This window comes from Bufo bufo, chromosome 3, assembly GCF_905171765.1.
Source record: "Bufo bufo chromosome 3, aBufBuf1.1, whole genome shotgun sequence".
Taxonomy (NCBI): domain Eukaryota; kingdom Metazoa; phylum Chordata; class Amphibia; order Anura; family Bufonidae; genus Bufo; species Bufo bufo.
In genome coordinates, this window is record NC_053391.1 from 448,981,340 (window position 1) to 449,005,554 (window position 24,215).

General features: G+C 45.0%; 1 protein-coding gene across 2 annotated transcripts; it reads left to right on the forward strand.

Annotated features, from left to right (window-relative positions):
• Positions 1-726: 726 nt before the first annotated feature.
• On the forward strand, positions 727-23,304 carry LOC120993472 (lysozyme g-like). Of its 2 annotated transcripts, none has more exons than XM_040421973.1 (5): positions 727-820; positions 16,208-16,306; positions 18,542-18,741; positions 20,876-21,014; positions 23,082-23,304. In XM_040421973.1, the coding sequence occupies exons 1-5, from the start codon at positions 799-801 to the stop codon at positions 23,213-23,215; spliced, it is 594 nt and encodes a 197-aa protein (XP_040277907.1). In that variant the 5' UTR covers positions 727-798; the 3' UTR covers positions 23,216-23,304. The 2 variants fall into 2 exon arrangements, with proteins under 2 accessions (XP_040277907.1, XP_040277906.1); XM_040421972.1 differs by lacking the exon at positions 727-820 and adding an exon at positions 11,497-11,629 and having other exon boundaries at positions 23,082-23,303.
• The last annotated feature ends 911 nt before the right edge of the window (positions 23,305-24,215 follow it).

Genomic DNA, 24,215 nt, shown 5'->3' on the forward strand with positions numbered 1-24,215 from the left:
AGGTGCTACCCTCAATATATTGCAAAAAAATTTAGACTAGAACCTTCAGAATCACAGGTGCATATCCATGAAGAAAACATAATCACAAAAAACTAAATGGCTGCACACCGTTATATATACAAATAATAGAGCTAAGAAATGGGGGTCATTCTAGATAAGAGGTACAAAACTGACTATAAATGAATAATGGAAGCCTCAGACACATATGTGCGCTAAGAGCTTCCATTATTTATTTATAGTCGGTATTGTACCACTTTTATCTAGAATGACCCCCATTTCTTAGCTCTATTGTTTGTATATGTAACGGTGTGCAGCCATTTTGTTTTTTGTAATTATGTTTGCTTCATAGATATGCACCTGTGATTCTGAAGGTTCTAGTCTAATACTAATACTAGTAACCATTGCAATAGCAAAATTTTTATTCTATTGCTAATACTAGTAACCATTGCTATAACAAAAAAAATTCAGTATTTCTCTTTTTATTCACTTTTTATGAATTTTATTATTTAATTTTTTTTATTTTTTATTTATTTAATTTTTTTTTTATGAATTAACCCCTTTTTTCAACAGCCAGGGCAGGAAGGAATTAGTTCACTGTCTGTAGGCTCACAGTTAACTTTACAGCCAGCAGTGGGCACTCTCACATCAAGAAGAGCTTCTGCTGGTCTCAACACTTCTAATGGTCAAAACAATCTGCAGCACCAAGGGGCGCCGGCAGATTGCGATCTAACCCGACGCTTTTATACGTCGGTTACAGATAAGAGCCTACCGCCACGACGTATAAAGTAGTGCAGCAGTATGCAAGATGTTAATTTAAAAGGTATTTTTTCTTTTGTGTTTTTGACAGTAATGGTGTCTTCTGAGTATGCGTGTGTATCTGCTCCACAATAACATGGGACAGTACAGAAATATGAGAGACTATAGCATCTGCACAGCTGATTGTGTTGAATGTAATGAAGACTAAGGGCTCACGCACACGACCGTATGCCCTCTGAGACATACGGTCCGTGAGCGGGCCATATGTCCTGAAGCGGCATTGATCTTTAGCAGCGGAGCACGCAGCTTCATAGATTACAATGATGCTGTGCACGTCGTGCCGCCCTCGGGGCTATTGTTCCGCACTCATATGATCTTACACAGTCGTGTGTATGGGCCCTAACTGTAATAGGTTGGGGTCAGCAGGCCATGGATCTCACACCTGTTTATCCTACTTATTTGTTCATGAAATTTGAGAATTTCTTTATGACTATAGTAGCAGGATGACCCGGCTTCGCATAGGTATATTTTCACTGTGTATAATTTCAATGTTTATGTGTCAGGTTAAAAGATATTGACAGTATTTCCCATAACATGGACCCCGCCCCCACAGTGCCCCGCCCCCTTAAAATGTGACCTCTACCGAACCCCACCTGCCCCCTTAACAGTGACGCTCCACAGCGATCTACCCTTTAACATTGACCTCGACTGCGCTCCGTTCCCTTAAAATGTGACATCCACAACACCACACCGCCTTAACAGTGACCCCCATAGCGGACCGTCCTCTTAACAGTGTCATCCATAGCTCTCTGACCCTTTAAAGGTGACCTACAGCAGTGAATTAAAATTGCTGGGTTGTTATGGAAACCTGTTGTAAAACTCTGTCTATGTTGAAATTGAAGGACCTGTGAACTTCTATTCGCTATTAAGGGTCATGTGACCATGTGTATGGCAGTTGGGATATGAGTGAAAGACCTGGGCTTCTATTAGCTAATGCAAGTGATATGATGGTGCCATATTTGCATTTTTGGGGAATATCTCAGGAACGGTACGTGCTAGAGAGCTGAGACCCGTGCTAATCTAGTTGTTATGGAAAGACTGACTGAAGGATCTGCTATTTTCTATTGGTTGATAAAAGTCATGTGACTGTGTGAATGGCAGTTAGAATGTGAGTGAAGCTTTGAGCTCCTATTGGCTAATACATTTGTTTGGGAATATGTGGTAGGCAATTGAGAGTGCCGGATTTGTGTGAGGGGAGGCGGGGCGTTCACTATTTAAACCTGGCCCTCCTGCCCCCACTTGTCGGTTCGAACGCTTTCGAATCGGCTCGTGGGTTGGTGCCAGAGAAGGGCGTGCGTCACTGGAGGATCGGGGGATCGGCTGCGTCGGGCTCGTCGCTACGGTGATTAGGTAGGCACGGTGGCTGCACACCCGTCTCGCTATGTATAACATGTGGGGCTGCCGAGCGTGCCGCCGGTCCCCAGCCGCGCTGGAGACTGCCCGCACTCCCGATCGCTTCCGGCACCCTGCTCCAGGCACCCCTGATACAGGCACCCCGATGCAGGCACCCCGATCCGCTCCAGGCCCTGCGCCAAGCACCCCCGCTCCCACATGCAGCGTCCCCCAGGCACCCCTCACCTGTGGCTCAGCAGCGACGGGTCACACGTCCGCTCGCATACCCTGAGCATCGGTCACGCCGGCCGTCGGCTCCACAGCGCAGCTCACTGGCTTGCTGCGCTCCAGCAGGTCCTGACTTGATAGAGGGCGACACCTACAGGCCCATACTGGTACTGCAGTCCAGGTGCAGGGCTTCTCTGCTCAGGCACAGTGGCTAGGTACTAAGGCAGGAGATTAAAAAAAAAAAAAAAAAAAAAAATTATATATTTGGAATATGTTTTAAGGATCAAATATAAAGAGGGCTTCAAGGAGGGGGGCTGGCCACTTCACTTTGCGCACGCAGCCGGGCCGCCCGTAAGCCCATACGGTGAGTCAGGGGGTTGGTTCGGGAGCAGTCGCAATAAGCCGATGGTTAGCTAGGGAGCGGTGGCATGAGTGAAGGGTCACCCAGCCGGTGTGCGCTCACTCACATGTCTGTCCTTGTTTATTCAGGTCCACAGGTGGTTGGCTAACTTACGATACTGTGGGGTTTGTGGCTGTCATGGCCGCCAGGTGAGTCAGGGGTGGTGCATGCGTGGGCCAACCCCCTCTTTTTCTCCTGCATAGGCTTGGGGGACGGGGGATGGTGGACTATTATGTCCAGGCCTCTGGCGCATCTCTTACAGGGTGGCGCCTACAGTCGTGGCCTTTGGTGGGGGGGGAAAGAGGAAAAAAAAAAAAATATGGTATAGATAGGAATGTTGCTTTGCCAGGTCTGTCACGACTACAGACTCCTTATAAAGCCCTGCCACGACTGCAGGCATCAGTCTGTCACGACTACAGACCCGCTCTAAAGCCCTGCCACGACTGCAGGCAACAGTCTGTCACGACTACAGACCCGTTATAAAGCCCTGCCACGACTGCAGGCATCAGTCTGTCACGACTACAGACTCGTTATAAAGCCCTGCCACGACTGCAGGCATCAGTCTGTCACGACTACAGACTCGTTATAAAGTCCTGCCACGACTGCAGGCATCAGTCTGTCACGACTACAGACCCGCTCTAAAGCCCTGCCACGACTGCAGGCACAAATCCGTTACGACTACAGACTCATTATTAAGGCCGGCTACAATGGCAGGCAGTAGCCTCACGACGACAGACTCGTGAGCTAATACTACCACGGCTGCAGGAGGGGATCCGTTACCGCTACTCACGATGCAGGGTCCCCTCGGGACTACAGGGGCGAGGCGGTCACATCCACAGACTCGGTCGCACTCCCGTTGACTACAGGCACTGGGTGGGCATCTACGGGTAGTTGCATCATGTCTACGCACGCGGGTCAGCCACGGCCTGGGAGGTCAGCCTTCACGGTCACAGGTAGGTCCGGTCAGGCTTCAGTCTCCCAGGGGGGTTCCAGTCACAACAACCAGCCCCTAGGTGAGGGGGGGCACTCCCGCACTGACGCACAATGCCAGGGAGCTGTGCGGCTCCTCACGCGGCACACGATTCAAACCAGCGGGGGCCAGGGCCCACGGTAAAGGAAGGGCTCCCTCTGATCCGGTGCACATTGCCAGGGGGCGGCGCTGCTCCCCACGCGGTACGAGTGTCCAGCCGGCGGTGGGTCGGCCCTAGCTTGGGGGGGGGGGCTCCCCCGCACTGGTGCATTCTGCCAGGGAGCAGCGTGAGCTCCCCACGCGGCTGGGGGTAAAGGCTCCTCATCTTCAATAAAGTCTGGCACGGGCCGCCGTGCCGTTAGGTAGGCAGGGATCAGGGGAAGGAGTACTAGGCTCGGTCAGGGGGAGCAGATCATAGGCGGTGGCTGGCTTCCTGCTGCCGGCCGTACATAAGGTTCCAAGGGGGTTATTTAGGCACAGGATGTTAGTTAGTCCGTGCAGGCGATCTGCGTTATACCATGCTCTTCATGCTCGTACTCAGAGCTGGGCCCATACGGGAGCTGCTTAAGTGGTTTATAGTATTAAAAAATAAAAAAATTAAAATATTTGAGTCTCTCACGCATGGCTTTCCCGTTTCAGGTTACACATATGACTCTGCCATTAGAGTCTCTCACGCATGGCTTCTCCGTTTTAGGTTTACACATATGACTCCGCCATCTGAGTCTCTCACGCATGGCTTCTCCGTTTTAGGTTTACACATATGTCTCCGCCATTAGAGTCTCTCACGCATGGCTTCTCCGTGTTAGTTTTACACATACGACTCCGCCATTAGAGTCTCTCACGCATGGCTTCTCCGTTTTAGGTTACACATATGACTCCGCCATTAGAATCTCTCACGCACGGCTTCTCCGTTTTAGGTTACACATATGACTCCGCCATTAGAGTCTCTCACGCATGGCTTCTCCGTTTTAGGTTTACACATATGACTCCGCCATTAGAGTCTCTCACGCATGGCTTCTCCGTGTTAGTTTTTCACATACGACTCCGCCATTAGAGTCTCTCACGCATGGCTTCTCCGTTTTAGGTTACACATATGACTCCGCCATTAGAATCTCTCACGCATGGCTTCTCCGTTTTAGGTTACACATATGACTCCGCCATTAGAGTCTCTCACGCATGGCTTCTCCGTTTTAGGTTTACACATATGACTCCGCCATCTGAGTCTCTCACGCATGGCTTCTCCGTTTTAGGTTTACACATATGTCTCCGCCATTAGAGTCTCTCACGCATGGCTTCTCCGTGTTAGTTTTACACATACGACTCCGCCATTAGAGTCTCTCACGCATGGCTTCCCCGTTTCAGGTTACACATATGACGCCGCCATTAGAATCTCTCATGCATGGCTTCTCCGTTTTAGGTTACACATATGACTCCGCCATTAGAGTCTCTCACGCATGGCCTCTCCGTTTTAGGTTTACACATACGACTCCGCCATTAGAGTCTCTCACGCATGGCTTCTCCGCGTTAGTTTTACACATATGACTCCGCCATTAGAGTCTCTCACGCATGGCTTCTCCGTTTTAGGTTTACACATATGACTCCGCCATTAGAGTCTCTCACGCATGGCTTCTCCGTTTTAGGTTACACATATGACTCCGCCATTAGAGTCTCTCACGCATGGCTTCTCCGCGTTAGTTTTACACATATGACTCCGCCATTAGAGTCTCTCACGCATGGCTTCTCCATTTTAGGTTTACACATATGACTCTGCCATTAGAGTCTCTCACGCATGGCTTCTCCGTTTTAGGTTACACATATGACTCCGCCATTAGAGTCTCTCACGCATGGCTTCTCCGCGTTAGTTTTACACATATGACTCCGCCATTAGAGTCTCTCACGCATGGCTTCTCCATTTTAGGTTTACACATATGACTCCGCCATTAGAGTCTCTCACGCATGGCTTCTCCGTTTTAGGTTTACACATATGACTCCGCCATTAGAGTCTCTCACGCATGGCTTCTCCGTTTTAGGTTACACATATGACTCCGCCATTAGAGTCTCTCACGCATGGCTTCTCCGCGTTAGTTTTACACATATGACTCCGCCATTAGAGTCTCTCACGCATGGCTTCTCCATTTTAGGTTTACACATATGACTCCGCCATTAGAGTCTCTCACGCATGGCTTCTCCGCGTTAGTTTTACACATATGACTCCGCCATTAGTCTCTCACGCATGGCTCCGCCATTAGTCTCTCGCGCATGGCTTCTCCACTTTAGGTTTACACAGATGACTCCGCCATTAGAGTCTCTCACGCATGGAGGAAAAAAAAAAATAAATAAATAAATAAATTCCTCACCAGGCCCAGCTGCGCTGGGACTAGTCTCTCATCTCACCATAGCTAAGAGACTGATGGCCAATTCCTTGGCCAGTAATACTCTGAGGGCTTACAAGACAGCTTGGCGCCTGTTTCAGAGATATGAGAACACCTACCGGGGGCCTATCACTCACCTATTGGGCTTCGTCAGGGTTTTTGCCACTCTCAATTAAACCTGTCCTATAGCACTGTTAACTATACCTGGCAGGTATTCAGCACCATTGGTACATGCTACATCCGGACCTACCGTCACTCTTCTCCGCCCACCCGATCAAAGCGGCGTTGAAGGGTTTGCGCAAGGTGTCTGTTGCGAAACGACAGGTGCGTCAGCCCTTTACCGGCCGCTTGTTCGGGTTGGTGATAGGCAAACTACAGGGTGAACCATTCGGCCCACAGGTAAGCGCGCTGGTAGTAACAGCCTTGTATCTGGCCTTCTATGGGTTCCTCAGGCCAGGCGAGCTCATGGGCGCCAACACGCCGGCCAGGTGCTTGCAGAAGGGTCAGCTCGTCCGGCGCGAGTCCATCTATGTGCTCACCTTGGCCTCATCCAAGACGTCACAGCCGGGGGTATCGGTGGAGGTCAGATACTTCCCCACGACCAATAGATGGTGTCCGGTGCGAGCCTTTGATGCTTGGCTACGTAGCATTAAATCCGAGCCAACATCCTCTCCCCTACTCGCACTAGGCAATGCCCGGCTAACCACCGCTGTCTTTCTTAGGTACGTTCGGGTGCGGTTGGCAGGGTCAGGGGTCGATCCCCTCTCGATCACAGGACATTCCTTACGCATTGGCGCTGCAGCCGCGGCGTCCATGCATAAGGTGCCGGCACATATTATTAAACGGTTGGGTCGCTGGAGTTCTGCATGTTACATGCGTTATATCCCGGATCCGCAAAACGAAATGTCACTGGCTTTTCAAGTTTTGGTGTTGTAATTTCGGTTATTAAAAACTTTCAACACTCCTACACATGGTTCTTTTGGCCCCTTTAGGCTACCCTTCAATAAGCAGTTCCGGCATAACTCTGCTGCTTCTAGTAGGCGGGGGAGTATAGGCTTAGGTAGGGTATCCTCTCAGCATGAGCCGATCCGAGCACAAGTGGTAGGCAATTGAGAGTGCCGGATTTGTGTGAGGGGAGGCGGGGCGTTCACTATTTAAACCTGGCCCTCCTGCCCCCACTTGTCGGTTCGAACGCTTTCAACCCACCCAGGAGCCCTCCCTTCTTTCATGTCTCATCATTGGGGTAGCCCCCTTTAAGCTACCCTTCAATAAGCAGTTCCGGCATAACTCTGCTGCTTCTAGTAGGCGGGGGAGTATAGGCTTAGGTAGGGTATCCTCTCAGCATGAGCCGATCCAAGCACAACTCAGGAACAGAACATCCTCGAGAGTGCCGATACCCGGTCTAAAACCTTCTCAGACACCTGATGTAACTATGTGGCACATTTGGTGCAGATCGGTCCAGTCGTTTGGCCGCTCATAAATAACAGATTCATTTTAATATACAGTTGCAAGAAAAAGTATGTGATCCCTTTGGAATGATATGGATTTCTGCACAAATTTGTCATAAAATGTGATCTGATCTTCATCTAAGTCACAACAATAGACAATCACAGTCTGCTTAAACTAATAACACACAAAGAATTAAATGTTACCATGTTTTTATTGAACACACCATGTAAACATTCACAGTGCAGGTGGAAAAAGTATGTGAACCCTTGGATTTAATAACTGGTTGAACCTTCTTTGGCAGCAATAACTTTAACCAAATGTTTCCTGTAGTTGCAGATCAGACGTGCACAACGGTCAGGAGTAATTCTTGACCAGTCCTCTTTACAGAACTGTTTCAGTTCAGCAATATTCTTGGGATGTCTGGTGTGAATCGCTTTCTTGAGGTCATGCCACAGCATCTCAACCAATTTGTGCAGAAATCCATATCATTCCAAAGGGTTCATATACTTTTTCTTACAGCTGTATAGAGATAGCTAAAGTTGGAAAAAGTTTAATGGTGGAATTACGCGTGCCGTTGCTCAGGCAGATTATCGGGGATGAATGTTCCTGCGAACACTCATTCCCAACAATCTGCCAGTCTAAAGATGCAGCCGATCACACTTGTTTATTGGGTTAAACAGTCATTCGTGCAGGCAAGTAAATTATCGTTTCTGGGCAGCAGAGTGTGCTATCTAAGGGCTCTTTCACACCTGCGTTCTTTTCTTCCGGCATAGAGTTCCGTCGTCGGGGCTCTATCCGGAAGAATCCCGGCCAAAAATCCGGAAGACTTGCCGCAAGGCCGGATCCGGAATTAATGCCCATTGAAAGGCATTGATCTGGATCCGGCCTTAAGCTAAACGTCGTTTCAGCGCATTCGACGTTTAGCTTTTTCTGAATGGTTACCATGGCTGCCGGGACGCTAAAGTCCTGGCAGCCATGGTAAAGTGTAGCGGGGAGCGGGGGAGCAGTATACTTACCGTCCGTGCGGCTCCCCGGGCACTCCAGAGTGACGTCAGGGCGCCCCAAGAGCATGGATCACGTCATCCATGCGCATGGGGCGCTCTGACGTCATTCTGGAGCACCCCGGGAGCCGCGCGGACTGTAAGTATACCGCTCCCCGCTCCTACTATGGCAACCAGGACTTTAATAGCGTCCTGGGTGCCATAGTAACACTGAACGTATTTTGAAGACGGATCCGTCTTCAAATGCTTTCAGTACACTTGCGTTTTTCCGGATCCGGCGTGTAATTCCGGCAAGTGGAGTACACGCCGGATCCGGACAACGCAAGTGTGAAAGAGCCCTAACTGAAACTGCAGCTGTATAAGGCCTCATGCACACGACCGTTGTTGTGGTCTGCATCCCAGCCGCATTTTTTGCGGCTCGGGTGCGGACCCATTCACTTCAATGGGGCCGCAAAGGATGCGGACAGCACTCCGTGTGCTGTCCGCATCCATTGCTCCGTTCCGTGGCCAGCAAAAAAATATAGCATGTCCAATTCTTGTCCGTTTTTTGGACAAGAATAGGCATTTCTACAATGGGCCGCCCGTTCCGTTCCGCAAATTGCGGAAGGCACACGGACGGCTTCCATTTTTTGAGGACCGGAAAAAACGGAACAGTCTTGTGCATAAGACCTAAGGATGAGCGATCGCTATAGGGAGGTGATCCCTTGATGGTAAATGCACAGCTTCTCCCCCACTGAACAAGCAGCTTGTTTCTGGGAAGGAACGCCTCCTTCCTGATCGGCTACTTCTCTATACGTGTAAATCCACCATAACTCAGGTTGTATGTGTTGTATGTGTAGAAATGATAATGACAGAGCTTTATCAAATAGCCTTGATGAGCGCATTAGGAACACTGATAAGAGACAAATAGGGAAGGGACTACATAGATGAATGTGTGACTGTGCAGTAACACAGAGTGCCTTGGTTAAAACAAACCCATTCTTTGAGTGCATATGAAAATAATGGACACATCTCAATGGTAATAGGAAGAAACAATGATAATCCTTCAGTTAATAATACTGCACTGTTTTCGCTTATTGATTCAGGGAAAGTTGTAGAATTTCCCATTGTGTAAGAACAACCCCTACCACAATAATGGCCAACCAGAAACCCAAAGCCTTATTGACATGTCAGGGTTTTGGTCAGTGATTTCCATTAGTGATTGTGAGTCACAACTGTATTTGTGTTGTTTGAGGCTACGTCTACACAACGACATTTGTTGCGCGACATTTTGTTGCACTAATGTCGCGCGACAATTTTTATAATGGCAGTCTATGGTGTCGCACTGCAACATGCAACATGCTGCGATTGCAGATGGATTTTTCTGAGACTGTTGCGTCGCAGTTGCAGCATGTTGCATGTTGCATGTTCCAGCGCGACACCATAGACTGCCATTATAAAAATTGTTGCGCGACATTGGTGCAACAAAATGTTGCGCTACAAATGTTGCAGTGTAGTTGTGCCCTATCTGTCGCGCGACAAATGTCTTTGTGTAGACGTAGCCTAACACTGGACTAGGAAGCACCTCTAGTGGCCGTCTGATGAGTGGCCACTAGAGGTGTTCCTTGGCAGTAATGTAAATACTGCCTTTTTTTCTGAAAAGACAGTGTTTACATTAAAAAGCTTGCAGAGACATGCTATAGACACCAGAACTACTACGTTTAGCTGTTGTGGTTCTGGTGACTATAATGTCCTTTAATATAGAGGAAAAAAAGGAATCAGCACAAAAGTATCAAATAAAATTATAGCCATATGTAATGCTATACAGTATTCTGGGCACATGAGAGGCTTAGATACACCTCACAGAAGAAATTATTACACATGATAGACTTAGATACTCCACCAGATGACAGTATAACACATGATAAAATTAGATACACATCTTAGTAGACACATGAAAAACTTAGATACAGCAGCTGAGCAGAAAGTATAACACATGATAGGCTTAGATGCAGTGGCCGAGGAGACAATATGACATATGATAGACTCTTAGATGCACATTTGAAGCAGGGCCACCTGTGGAGCCTGATTTCCTCTGCCCACTCTTGGAGTAAATGGCATGAATTAAATCATAACTCCACATATTCCTTACAGCCCCGGTCATGAATCATCTTGCAAGGTCTTACATCTGTTTCTGGCTCTTATAGCTAAGAAAGGCCTAGTCCAAGGGAAGAGCCAGCAGGATACTGACAGCGTCTCCAAAAGCAGAGAGTTTGAGGCACTGGCAAGACAATAGGCTACTACTGAAATAAAATGTGTTTGGCACAGTTTTAGGATGGGAGACGGGTAAAATTTGCATGTAGCTGTACAGTTGGCCCCCAGAATGAGTTTCACTGTGAAGCCCTAGACACCCCAGTCTGACACTGACAGTGAACGTAAAATGTTGTCTGTCTTAGGGCTGTTTCACACGAGCGAGTCCATTGTGGGAATCGCGCTCCGTGTGTGAGTGTGATCCTCTGCTCTGGACTTGCAGGAGCGCACGGCATTATACTGATTTATAATGCTATGTGTCTCTGCTTGACCTTATTTCTACAGAATCATACTGAGAGCTTTATGTCACTATGATTCTGTGGAAAAAAGGCCATGCAGAGACACATAGCATTATAAATCATGATAATGCCGTGCGCTCCTGCAAGTCCAGAGCGGAGGATCACACTCCCACACGGTGCGCGATTCCCGCAATGGACTCGCTCGTGTGAAACAGCCCTTATGGATCATGTCCAAGAGTCACATATTCATTTCCATCTATTAGCCTATTATTCTATATGTATTGGACTTTCCAGAATGTTCAAACAAGTCTCCTCATTGATATTACTTTTCATCTAGCACTGATGCCCCTCCTACTATAAAACACACATAAGGAATATAGCAAACAGGTTGTCTATAAAAGGCTTGTACTATTAGTGGTGCTGACAGAAGGACTGGCTTTAATAGTCTAAACACTTGCCATTGACATCTCTAGCGACTTTTCCAAAAAGAAACATGAACTTTTACATCATCCTGATACTTTCTGTTGTTGCTGGTAAGTACGGAAAAAAAAAACATTAACATTTCTGTATTATGAATCTTGTATATTATATCTTTAGTAAATAGAAAAGTAGGGGCTTTATGATACCCTCACATGGGGCAAATTTGTTGAAGGGATTTTTCAAGCTAAAAATCTGTTCCACACGTATGAATGGGAATGTTTCTGCAGTATAAGTATGGCTTTCTGTAAACCTCATTCGGATATGTGGAACAGTCTGTAATAATAGTCTGCTGTGTGTAGTTACCCTTTAGGCCCCTTTCACGTGACGTGAACGCATAGCACCTGCACTGAATCCTGACCCATTCATTTCAATGGGTCTGTGTACATGAGCGTTTTTTTCCACCCATTAGTTCTGCATTGCGTGAAAAACGCAGCATGTTCTATAGTCAGCGTTTTTCACGCAGCCCTGGCCCCATAGAAGTGAATGGGGCTTCAGTGAAAAATGCATTGCATCTGGAAGCAAATGCGGATGCAATGCGTTTTTCTCTAATGTTTGCTAAGAGATGTTGTTTGTAAACCTTCAGTTTTTTTATCACGTGTGTGAAAAACGCATCAAAACACATTGCACCCGCGCAGAAAAAAACTGAACGCAATCGCAGACAAAACTGACTGAACTTGCTTATAAAATGGTGCGAGTTTCACTGAACGCATCTGGACCTAATCCGTCACGCTCGTGTGAAAGGGGCCTTAGGCCTCTTTCACACGGGCGTCATGTTTTTTTAAGATGCGGGTGTGTTGTGGGAGAATGCACGATTTTTCCGCGCGAGTGCAAAACATTGTAATGCGTTTTGCACGTGCGTGAGAAACATCTGCATGTTTGGTACCCAGACCCGAACCCGGACTTTTTCACAGAGTTCGGGTTTGGGATCGGTGTTGTGTAGATTTTATTATTTTCCCTTGTAACATGGTTAAAAGGGAAAATAATGGCATTCTTAACACAGAATGCATAGTACAATAGGGCTGGAGGGGTTAAAATAATTTTTTTTATTTTTTTTAAACTCACCACTCACCTTAATCCACTTGTTCGCGCAGCCCGACTTCTCTCCTGTCTTCATCTTTGCTGTGCAGTAGGAATAGGATCTTTGATGACGTCACTGCGCTCATCACATGGTCCTTCACATGATCCATCACCACAGTGACGTCACCACAGGTCCTTTTCCTGTGCACAGCAAAGATGAAGACAGAAGTGAAGACGGACTGCGCGAACAAGTGGATTAAGGTGAGTTAAATTATTTTTATTTATTTTTTAACCCCTCCAGCCCTATTGTACTATGCATTCTGTGATAAGAATGCTATTATTTTCCCTTATAACCATGTTATAAGGGAAAATAATAATGATCAGGTCCCCATCCCGATCGTCACCTAGCAACCGTGCGTGAAAATCGCACCGCATCCGCACTTGCTTGCGGATGCTCGCGATTTTCACGCAGCCTAATTCACTTCTATGGGGCCTGCGTTGCGTGAAAAACGCACAAAATAGAGCATGCTGCGATTTTCACGCAACGCACAAGTGATGCGTGACAATCACCGCTCATGTGCACAGCCCGATAGAAATTAATGGGTCCGGATTCAGTGCGGGTGCAATGCGTTCACCTCACGCATTGCACCCGCACAGAAAACTTGCCCGTGTTAAAGGGGCCTTACAGTTTAATGCACAGAGATCTTAATGATTTTAAAATGAAAAATTCTGCAGCTTTCTAACATACGTTACACCATCGTCAAGGTCTTGCTGTCAGTGAATAGAGGCTGCCTTGATTGTTTCCAGCTAACGCAGATACACTGCACATTGTAACAGAGCTCTTACTAGTTAAAAGCTACTCATGTCAGTCTGACTTGATCGCAATGTGAAAGAAATCAATTAATTCTACCATTCTAACTATGCTTAAAGGGGTTGTACCATGACTGATGTAAAAAATGAAAATCAGACATCATATAGCACATGCCAATCTCTTTCTAACAAAGCTAGAACCAGCCCTGTACTTCACATGGATCCAGAGATCTCCCCATAAATTGTCTTAGGCTACTTTCACACTAGCGTTCTGCTGTCCGCTCGTGAGCTCCGTTTGAAGGGGCTCACTAGCGGAGCAGAACGCTTCCGTCCAGCCCTGATGCAGTCTGAATGGATGCGGATCCGCTCAGACTGCATCAGTCTGGCGGCGTTCAGCCTCCGCTCCGCTCGCCTCCGCACGGCCAGGCGGACAGCTGAACGCTGCTTGCAGCGTTCGGGTGTCCGCCTGGCCGTGCGGAGGCGTGCGGATCCGTCCAGACTTACAATGTAAGTCAATGGGAACGGATCCGCTTGAAGATGACACAATATGGCTCAATCTTCAAGCGGATCCGTCCCCCATTGACTTTACATTGAAAGTCTGAACGGATCCGCTCAGGCTACTTTCGCACTTAGAAATTTTTCTCCGTCTGCATTAATATGATCGGATCCGTTCAGAACGGATCCGATCAAGCGCTAGTGTGAAAGTAGCCTTAGTTGCTCTGCTAGTTTTATTTCAAGCTGGCAGCTCAAGCGGCGTGTCCTTTCTCAGGGAGCTGGCAGCTCTTTCCCTGTAACTGCCACAACTTTTAACAGAAGATATGGCTTGCGAAAGTTGATGATTTAAACTGAGCATGTGCAACCACCTCACTGAGGTGGATAAGATACAAGGAAAATAACAGCAGGTGGCGCTATACAGATACATTTTATTTAAGAGCTCACTGGCTATACTACGTTTTTAATTACATGCAATTACAAAAGTATTCAAATCCAGGTGCTGGTTTGAAAAAATGTGAAGGGTTTTTCCAGGCTCCTTACATTGACGACCTATCTTTAGGATAAGACATCAATATCCAATAGGTGGGGATCTGACCAGCGTTGGACTGAAGTCCCTTGGGCCCACCAGAGGAAATGATTCTGAGGGCACACATTCTGTGAATGTAGGACATATGCATATATTCACATTTAATGAATGTATCATTGTACATTAAGGACTTAATATCAATATGGTTTAATAGGATATCTTGTGGTTATCGGTTACAAGGAAAGCTCTAAATTATCCCTTGCTTGACCTTAGGGGCCCTGTTTTATAAGGGTCTTATTTTTGTGTCAGAGTTTGGGCCCACTGGAAGATCTGGTGACCCTGCAGCTTCCGATGACAGAATTAGCACTTTGATCAGACCCAGACGCATAGCTCTGATGAAAGTGTAGTACAAGTTACTGCAGCTCACTTCCCACTGAACTGAATAGGAGCTGTGCTGCAGTAACTCAGCTTAAGCCAAGTTCACACTTCAGTTATTTGGTCAGTTATTTCCATCACCGCTAGTGAAGTCCACTCAGAGATAAGGTATAATGGAAAGATATTCATCTGTTCTGTGTTTTGTTTGGCTCACAATAACTGATGGGAATAACTGAAGTGTGGGGGTGCTGGGTGTTGGACCTCCACTGATCAGATATCGATGACATACCGTGAGGATAGGTCATCCATCTCAGGAGCCTGGAAAATCCCTTTAAACCCATTAAGACACATTAAAATATATTCTGCTCTGCTTAAGGAATAATTGTACTTGTGTTAACAAAAAGTGTTTCACAAATAAGAAGAAAGAGCCGCACCCAACCAGCTACCAACGCATGGACAGTCGAAGAAGGCAGAAGATAAGGAAGCCTATCTGATGTCCACAGGCCCTTCTCCAAACTGACTGCTTAGATTGTTCTACAGTATAATAACCCTCTGTTTGTATCTGATTGTGAGCACTCTCTTTTTACATCAGTACGTGCCACATGTCACTTTATTGTAATATTACCTAAATAATCTTTTAATTTGGAGAAGCTGTCTCACATTGTTTTTCTACAACAGGTTTGCAGCATGAAGGAAAATCATCTTGAAAATGATAAAGAAATAAAAAACACAAACTATTAGAAAATTGCATAATGCATGGATTGAGAGTCACTTACACAAAATCCCAATCTCTCAATGAAAACCACAGCAAGAAACAAGTTTGACATACAGTTTATGAAGTGTTTTAAAGGGGTTGTGTCAAGTTTCACGTTATCCCCTATCCACAGGAAAGGGGATCACAAACCGATTAGTAGTGGTCCGACCGTTGAGATCCTGAGAATAGAGGTCCCGTTCTCCTGTCCTGATGGAGAGGCAGCCAGCCATGCGTCCTACTGCTCCATTCATTCTTCATGGGACCACTGCAAATAGCCGGGGGCGCTGTACGCTATCTCTGGCAGCCCTGTAGAGAACAAATGAAGTGGCAGAAAGCATACTAGACTTGCTGCTCCAACAGGACGGAGAAGGGTACCCCATTTAGGGGATCTTTGGGAATCCCAGTAGTCCGACCCCTACCAATGAGTTTGTTATCCCCTATCCTGTAGATCGGAGATAACTTAAAAACTCAGCACAACCCCTTTAATGAAACAAAAAGGAAGCATTAACAGCATATTATGGCGAGGGAACTTTATGAGCTTGCATTTTAATTTATTGATTCACATTAGAAACAAGGACAATAGGTGGAGTAAAAGGTTGTACGTAATAGGCTGGAGGCAGGAACTGAAGTTTCACTTATCTCTTTAATTCTTAGACATTGTGGTTACATCTGGAATCTATGGTGACATTGGTAAAGTTCCTACATCAGGTGCAAGTCGTAGAACAGCTCAACAGGACAGATTAACCCTCACTGGTAAGTGCTTGATGAATACCTTCACCCTCGACCAAAATGGGTATTTTTTATAAATGCACTTTAATATGGTTCATGTATTATATCTCAAAGATGCATTCACAATTCTGAAGGTTATCATTGGAAATAAGTCAACAAGCTTCATCAGACGCCCCTATAGTTAGTTTTGTCCCTCACCGATGACTACACTTTGGTCTTTATGTAAAGATTACGTTTACCAGGCTTTAGATTAACTATGTGCAAACACTGCACCAGAAGATTGGATGTCTGCAGAATTGTGAATGCTGCTTTGTACAATACTACAAGCTGCAACTGTTCATCAGTATATAGAAGATAAGTAATCCATTGTTATCTGTGTTGGAGGCTCACTTGGGTTTGTTATCTGGTAAATATACATGTTGGAAAAATCCAACATGGGATGCCGTGGGATCTGCGTCAGAAATCCTAGGCTCACCCTCAGATTTTGACTTCAGTTTTGCAGTTTGCATGCCTCAGGTTTAGCTCCATTCAGTGAGACTGGGGGCTCATGCACACAAACGCATTTTTTTTTCCGTTTCCGTTCTGTCTTTTTACAGGCCTATTCACTTCAATGGCTCAAAAAAATAAAAAAATGACTCTGTGTGCATTTGGTTTCCGTATGTTCGCATGTCCATTTCCGTATGTCCGCAATACGGATGTCACGTGGATGTTGTGTTGTGAATTTTATCCTCTGCCTTGCAAAGGGTGAAATCCAGAATGGAAACCTGCAGCATCAATTGACATGCTTTGAGAATCTGCACCTCAAGTCAATTTCTACTGTGGATTATTTTTGCATCTCGAGGATGAGATTTTTTCGATAATCTACATTGCTGGTACAGTAAAATGCTGCAGACTACAATCCATATGAATGCAGGTTTTGTGAGATTACTATGGTATTTAACACACATGCTCATGTAGTTCCTTACCTCATGTGCATCTTCCTCATGTTTTTTTTTTTCAATTTTGACTCTACTGACCCCAGGGGTGTTGCTAGGATCTCAAAAGATCCAGGGCCCAAGCCCTAATAAATATGTCCCAAGTCTCTAACTCGACCCTCCTCTCACACACCGCATTTTACTGTACTTGCTATACAGTACCCCATTCCACTCACATCCAGTGCCTCACAGGTGACGTCTCCTCTGATGTAGATCGTCTCTGTCATCATCTTCTTCATTCGGCCAGGAAAACTTCTTTCAGCCATGCCTCGTCTCTACAGAGTGTGACACACAGACATCTTAGCTTCCTCACTTTTCTATCATTGTCCCCTAACCTGGAGTCCGAACAGTGTTATCCTGCTTCTTGCTGTGCTCCCCAATACCCCCAAATACTATCTGAAAAAAAATGAGTGCGCCCCATATAAATAGTGCTCCTCAAGGTCCCACCAATAGTAATTCCCTTCTAGAATGCCATCATTAGTGATACTGCCCCCCTACAGTGATAATGCTCCCCAAGAATGCCTCCATTAGTAATTGATCAGTGTTTAATACTGATGACCTATGCTCAGGATAGGTCATGGATATCAGATCATCAGGAGTCTGATGCCTCGTTAAACAGCTGACAGGAGTCAAACCCTCATCAATTCTTAGGATAGCCCATCAATATCAAAATCCCGGAACACCCCTTTAAATTTACGGTCAAACAGGTTTAACCGTAGCCAAGAAATCATTTGTGAATAATTTTAAACTACTATTTTAAACAAAAAAAAAGACCCAAAATCCTGTTCAAATTCTACAGCATCTCACGGTTTATAACTATTTGTTACATGTTTATCTCCATGTAGCAATTCATTTAAATTTTTATTCCTTGATGACAACTAAAATGAGAAAATTGGATGGTATGGGAAAAAAACTATAATAATTAAACTGAGATAAAAAGAGTGTGAAAGGTAAATAGGATCAATATGTAAAGCTGGGTTTACATTGCGTTGTTGCATTGGACTTCCTGTCAGGGGTTTACATCTAGATAACTAAAATCTGTATTCAAATATATACCGTAACAGGTACATTCACTTGAATTGGTCAAATGGAGTTCAAAGGATTCATCTTTGTTATCCATTTGACCTCCTATCGGTTTGTCTCTGGATTTTCCTCTGCGCTATTCTGTTCTGAGGGTATTCAAATGTATGCCTCCAATGTAGAACACTAGAACGCAATGTGAACCCAGCCAAACCTTGTCTCGTACCCTTATGTACATTTTTATGGATTCACCGTTTTTTTGCAGGTGTACAAGCTTCAAAAAAGTTGGCTGAAAATGACCTTGGCAAAATGAATCAGTATCACAAGTCTAAAATTCAATCGGTAGCTCAAAAAACAGGGATGGATGGAGCTGTCATTGCTGGAATAATATCCCGCGAATCACGTGCCGGGAGTGCTCTGAAAAATGGTTTGGGGGACCATAACAATGGTTTTGGTCTGATGCAGGTAAGATTCCTTTTTACATTTATTGAGGTGCAAGGTTAAATGGAAAACAGATCAGAATACTCTGTCACACCTTTAAAATAGTACTCAAAGTAGTCGCAACTATGAAGAAATGTCTGCAGCTGAAAAATCCACTGTGCACATGTGAATGGGCTTAAAAGGGTTATCCAGCATTTACAAGCTGATCAGAGGGAACTGACAGCATGCACCCCTGAGCCTTGTCATAAATTACACGATTCATACGGCGTAGTACCCACTGATTTTGATAAATCAGGTCCTTCGTTTTTAGAAACCAGGCAAGGGCAATGTAAAAATACCCACTGCAACTAAAGTAGTCGCAATGACATTCAAAAAGTTGCAAAATCCAGTTCTGCAACATTTTAACACCAGAAAACTGGCATGGGGGAATGGTAAATGCACCCATTAGTCTTTATTAAAAAATCTGTCTCCAAGGTTACAGTCTACATTGGTCTTCATTGGAGCTAACACAAAAACCTGGCGCCAAAATGTTATGTAGCTGTCCAGCTACCATTTGGGGTGCTTTGGCGAGCCATTGGGCAACAATCTCCCGGGAACCATCCCAGTTGAGTCTATGACCAAACTGCCCTTGGGAGCCATAGATACAAACAGTCCATACCCATGATGAACTTTATTCACAAGTAGCCAAAAATGGCAAAACCATTATAAGAGATGTGGAAAAGATAAACACAGCATAAAAGCAGACGACAACAATAGGCACATACTGTAAACCCTAATAACAAGCCACCTGGTGGAAATAGCTTCTCAGCAACCAACAGTTATCATTTTTTCAGCATATTGTTTCAGTAATAAAATGAATATTTTACCATGAGTTGCTCAGAAGATCTTTCAAAATTGACAACATGGCTGAGCTTCCTGTAGTTAATTGCAATAATTGTTCTTGGAACAAAACAGTCTGATCTACTAATTTCCTGATACACTGTTACAACCTTTATAAGAATAAAAGAGATTTAAAGGAAATGTGTCATCAGAAAGTGACCTATTTTTTATTACATTTTTATGTTTAACATATATATATATAAAAAAAATTAAAAAAAAGTTGATGTTATTTTTCATTTTCTATCTCAATTTCTATTTCCTAAACTAAAAACATAAAATCCAGCATTTTCTGCACTGGCCAATAAGCCTAATAATAGGCGCCACAATGTGCTTTGTACAGATCACTTTACTGTAGTTACCTGCTTATCTATACACAGAGGTGATATCATTATAGGCAGGATTAGAAGGACAGATAAGACAGGATCCACCATTCATAATAGGTGATTGTCAAAGCTTATCTATTTTTCCTTGTACAATGACCTCTGCACAGGTCACAGGCCACACCTAGAAAACTTTCCCATAGAAGTCAATGAGGTCCCCTCCTATCCATTATGTCTATGGACCATGTGGCTGCCATAAAGCAATTTTCTTAATTCTGTGTAAATGCTGTTAAGGACAGCTCAGGCAAGATGGCTGCCCCCATAATCATGTTCAGGAAATAGAATAAAAAAATCAGCAATCAGAAAGTAAAAAGAGATTAGAAGAAAAGGATGTATGCTTTGGTTATAACTGGCAGAAAAAAAATCTCGGTGGCACATTTTCTTTAATTAAAAATTCAGAGGGTCTTGTTTAACAGAGTTCTCCAGGAATTTGATACTGGATAGGTCATCAATATCAGATCGCCTGGGGGGCCAACTCCCAGCACCCCTGTGGATCAGCTGCTAGAAGAGGCCACTGTGCTGCAGCCTCCTAACAGTTACCAAGTATAGCGCCATCTGTTGTATAGCAGCTGTGCTTGGTATTGCAGCTGAGGCTTCACTTGAGTGGGTCTGAGCTGTTCCTAGGCCACGTGAGCTATGTATGGGAATGTTACTGGCCTAGGAAGAAGCCTACATGCCAAGAGCACCAAGGCCTCTTCTAACAGCTGACTGGTGGGGGTGCTGGGAGTTGGACGCCTACCAATCAGATATTGACAATCTTTTCTAAGGATAGGCCATCAATATAAAATTCCCAGACAACCCCTTTAATAAGATATTCACTTGTACAATCCTCTGCTCCCAAACCAGCAATGAGAATGCACCTAGATTACTATAATGCAAAAACATTCCTGTTTTGACAGGTTGACAAAAGGTACCACAAACCAGAGGGAACCTGGAACAGTGAAGCACACATGAACCAGGCAACAAAGATTCTTATTTCATCATATAATACAATGATGAAAAACTATCCTTCAGCTTCCAAAGAGACGTGGCTAAAAGGTGAGCAATGTACTCAACTTTCCTGCAGTGATTCTTCCAAACTGCTCAGCATGCAGAGGCATTAAAGCAGTTAAATAATGAAGAATCGGGTGAAATTTGTATTTCCATAACTGTGTAGACACTGGTAATTCCATGAGTTGTAACTATTTCTATACAGAACAATCAGTCATTTTCCATTTCATTTTTATATGACACATACACTAGGTTCCCACTGGCGTGAAGAAATCGGGCGGCCTGTTTCGGTAGGCTGTTCCAGCACAATTGATGGCTGTCGCCCAGACAAAAGCGCTGCATGCAGTGTTGTCTGTTCATCTGAAAGCTGGTCTTCCGGGAGAGAGCCAGCCGGATTACTGTCAGATCCCATAATAGTTAATGTGGATCCAGCAATGCCGGATACGGTGAACTACAGCAGGCCAAAATCAATTGTGCATATGTATGAGGGACTCTGTAGATGAATACTGTAGATGTCAGCCAAATGAGTAGCTGGCAGATATTGGAGATGTATGTGTAGTACCCCACACCTGGGGGTAACTGCAAATATTATGTTTTGCCATATGATATGTTGTGTACACCAGTAGAAGAAGGTATGGTTGGCAGGGACAATGTTAACCACTCCTTTACTCCCCTTTTGGTAGAAAGGGGCTGGTCCTGCTTTCTGCCAGGAGGGGGAGTTCTAGTCTAGACAGTGAAAAGCTGCTACTCCCAGGGTCTTTGAGACCAGCAAGAGAACCCATTCTTCTGTGAGACTACTGTGAAACTGTATTTTTTTTATATTAAAAACACTTTTTTTTAAACTTTTTTTTACTTTATTTCTGTCTCACTCTGGGACTTTTAGAGTGATGCCAGCCCGATCAGCATGACATAATAGAATGTCAAAACACTTTTCTAAACTTTTTTTTAAACGTTATTTCTGTCCCACTCTGGGGGTCCATTCCCCTGTATTATAATGCTTCGCCTGTTAGTGTATTACACTGTGTAATACACTAACAGTTGCCTAGGATACCCAGCCCGGAGCTGGATCTCCTAGGCTTCCGTAGAAAGCAGGTGCTGATGCCTCTGCAAGGCATCAGGCTGCCTTCTCACCCATCGGGTCCCCGTCACCACAGCGCAGGGACCCAATGGAGATCCTCACCCGCCGCAAACACTTTCTATGCTGTGGTCAGCGCTGGTTGCGGCATAGAAAGGGTTAATCTGCCAGTATCAGCTTTTACAGCGATGCTGGCGGATACAGCAGGGGCACGGCTATCAGTGACTGCCGGGCCCCCGCACTGATCAGGCAGGCACCGGAGCAGTGCCTGCCTGATCAACATGACATAATAATACGTCAAAATGGGGGAAGTCACCTCCCGCTATGATGTACTATTACGTCATATGTCGGGAAGGGGTTAAAGAATAAAGGCTATCACTTTTTTATGGGAAGCTGGACATGTCTCCTTGTTTTAAATTACTGCTGGATGCACTACAACTTATATTTTGCATTGAGTAAAAACAGACTTTTATACTTTTACTTCTGGTCTGACTCTTCAAATCATCTCTCCGCTGCACCGATCCCCAGGGAGCAACGGCCTGAGGGAAAAGACCATGACTAGGGACGAGTGAACTTGTGTTTCAAGTTCGGCGTACGAGGTTCGGCTTTGGGTTATCTAAGAATCTTAGATAACCCGAACCTTTTACGCCGAACTTGAAACACAAGTTCGCTCGTCCCTAACCGTGACACATCATCTCACCAGGGCCACCAGCACGCCCATCTTCTGCACTGGCTACTCAGGGGCTCGCTGCACATGGTCACCTCAAATTTGTGGAGCATCCTTCACTTGAACGGGGCACCGATACAATACGAGACACAACGCATGAAGCAGAGTGATGCTATGTCTGGAAAAATTCTAAGAGGTGTTGCTGTTCATTCACATAATCAGTGGGGTCATAAACAGATGCAAAATGATTGTGCTGGTATTTTGGAAGAAAGTGACCACATTACAGCAATGTAAAGCTATTGATATAGAAAAACTCTGATACCAAATGCACAAGCATGAAACGTTCTCCATATATTCTTCTTCTTTGTTACAGGGGCGATTGCTGCATATAACACTGGTACTGGAAGGGTTAAGAACTTAAACAGCGTTGACTTATACACAACTGGAAGAGACTATGCTAACGATGTTGCTGCCCGTGCACAGTTCTTCAGGGCCCATGGATATTAAATGACGCCTTTTTAGTTGCTGGCATCTTGTATTTGCTTTGATTTTACTATGTGAAATAATGATAAAAAAATAAATGATAAGGATTAAAAAAAAAATGGAATAATGACATAACACTACACTTAGAAGTTAAATGCAACATAAAAATTGCACAAATTAAATTGATCACTTTTACAAATACAAAATACTTTTGTTTTTTTGTGACAATGTGTAAAATCACCTCACTAGTTATCGAACAGTAAATATGTGACATTACCCTGAGACAGCTTTCACATGGTTGCAAAGTGGTCACATTTTAGCCCCCATATTACAAACACAGTGGCCCTGATTTACGAATGCGTCTGCAATCTATCTAAAAAGTGGCACAATGGAATTGGAGATATCTACTGCCTACATTGTCATTGCTGCTATGTTTAATTGATTTGTTTTTCTATATAATAAAAAGAGATTCAACACTAAAAAGTGGCACAATTTGGCGCAAGTGGGGTTTCTACACTTTTCTCCTGATTTGCCTGAAAAGTTTAGGCTCCACAGGAAGGGGCGGGCCTACAATATGCCGTTTAGACAACCTTTGTAAGCTTACGCCATCTATAAATTTAGTAAATCTGGGACAATATCTAGACTTCCTGGATAGAGTTGAGCGGACACCTGGATGTTTGGGTTCGACGGGTTCGGCCGAACTTCACAAAAAAGTTTGAGTTCGGGACCCGAACTTGACTCCGAACCCAAATCCCATTGAAGTCACTAAAATGGCTGTAAAAAAGTCATGGAAAGGGCTAGAGGGCTGCAAATGGTAGCAAAATGTGGTTAAGAGCATGGCAAGTGCTCTGCAAATGGATAGGGAAATTGTAACGGTCACGTCCACACACACACAGGGGGAAGGGTAGTGACCACTGCGCTCCACCCTCACCCCTGGCCCTGCCTACTTGCCTCACGAGTCCTGATGACAGGGGACAACTGGACGGCAATCCCTAACTTAGGATATGTGCAGGGAAGACAGACA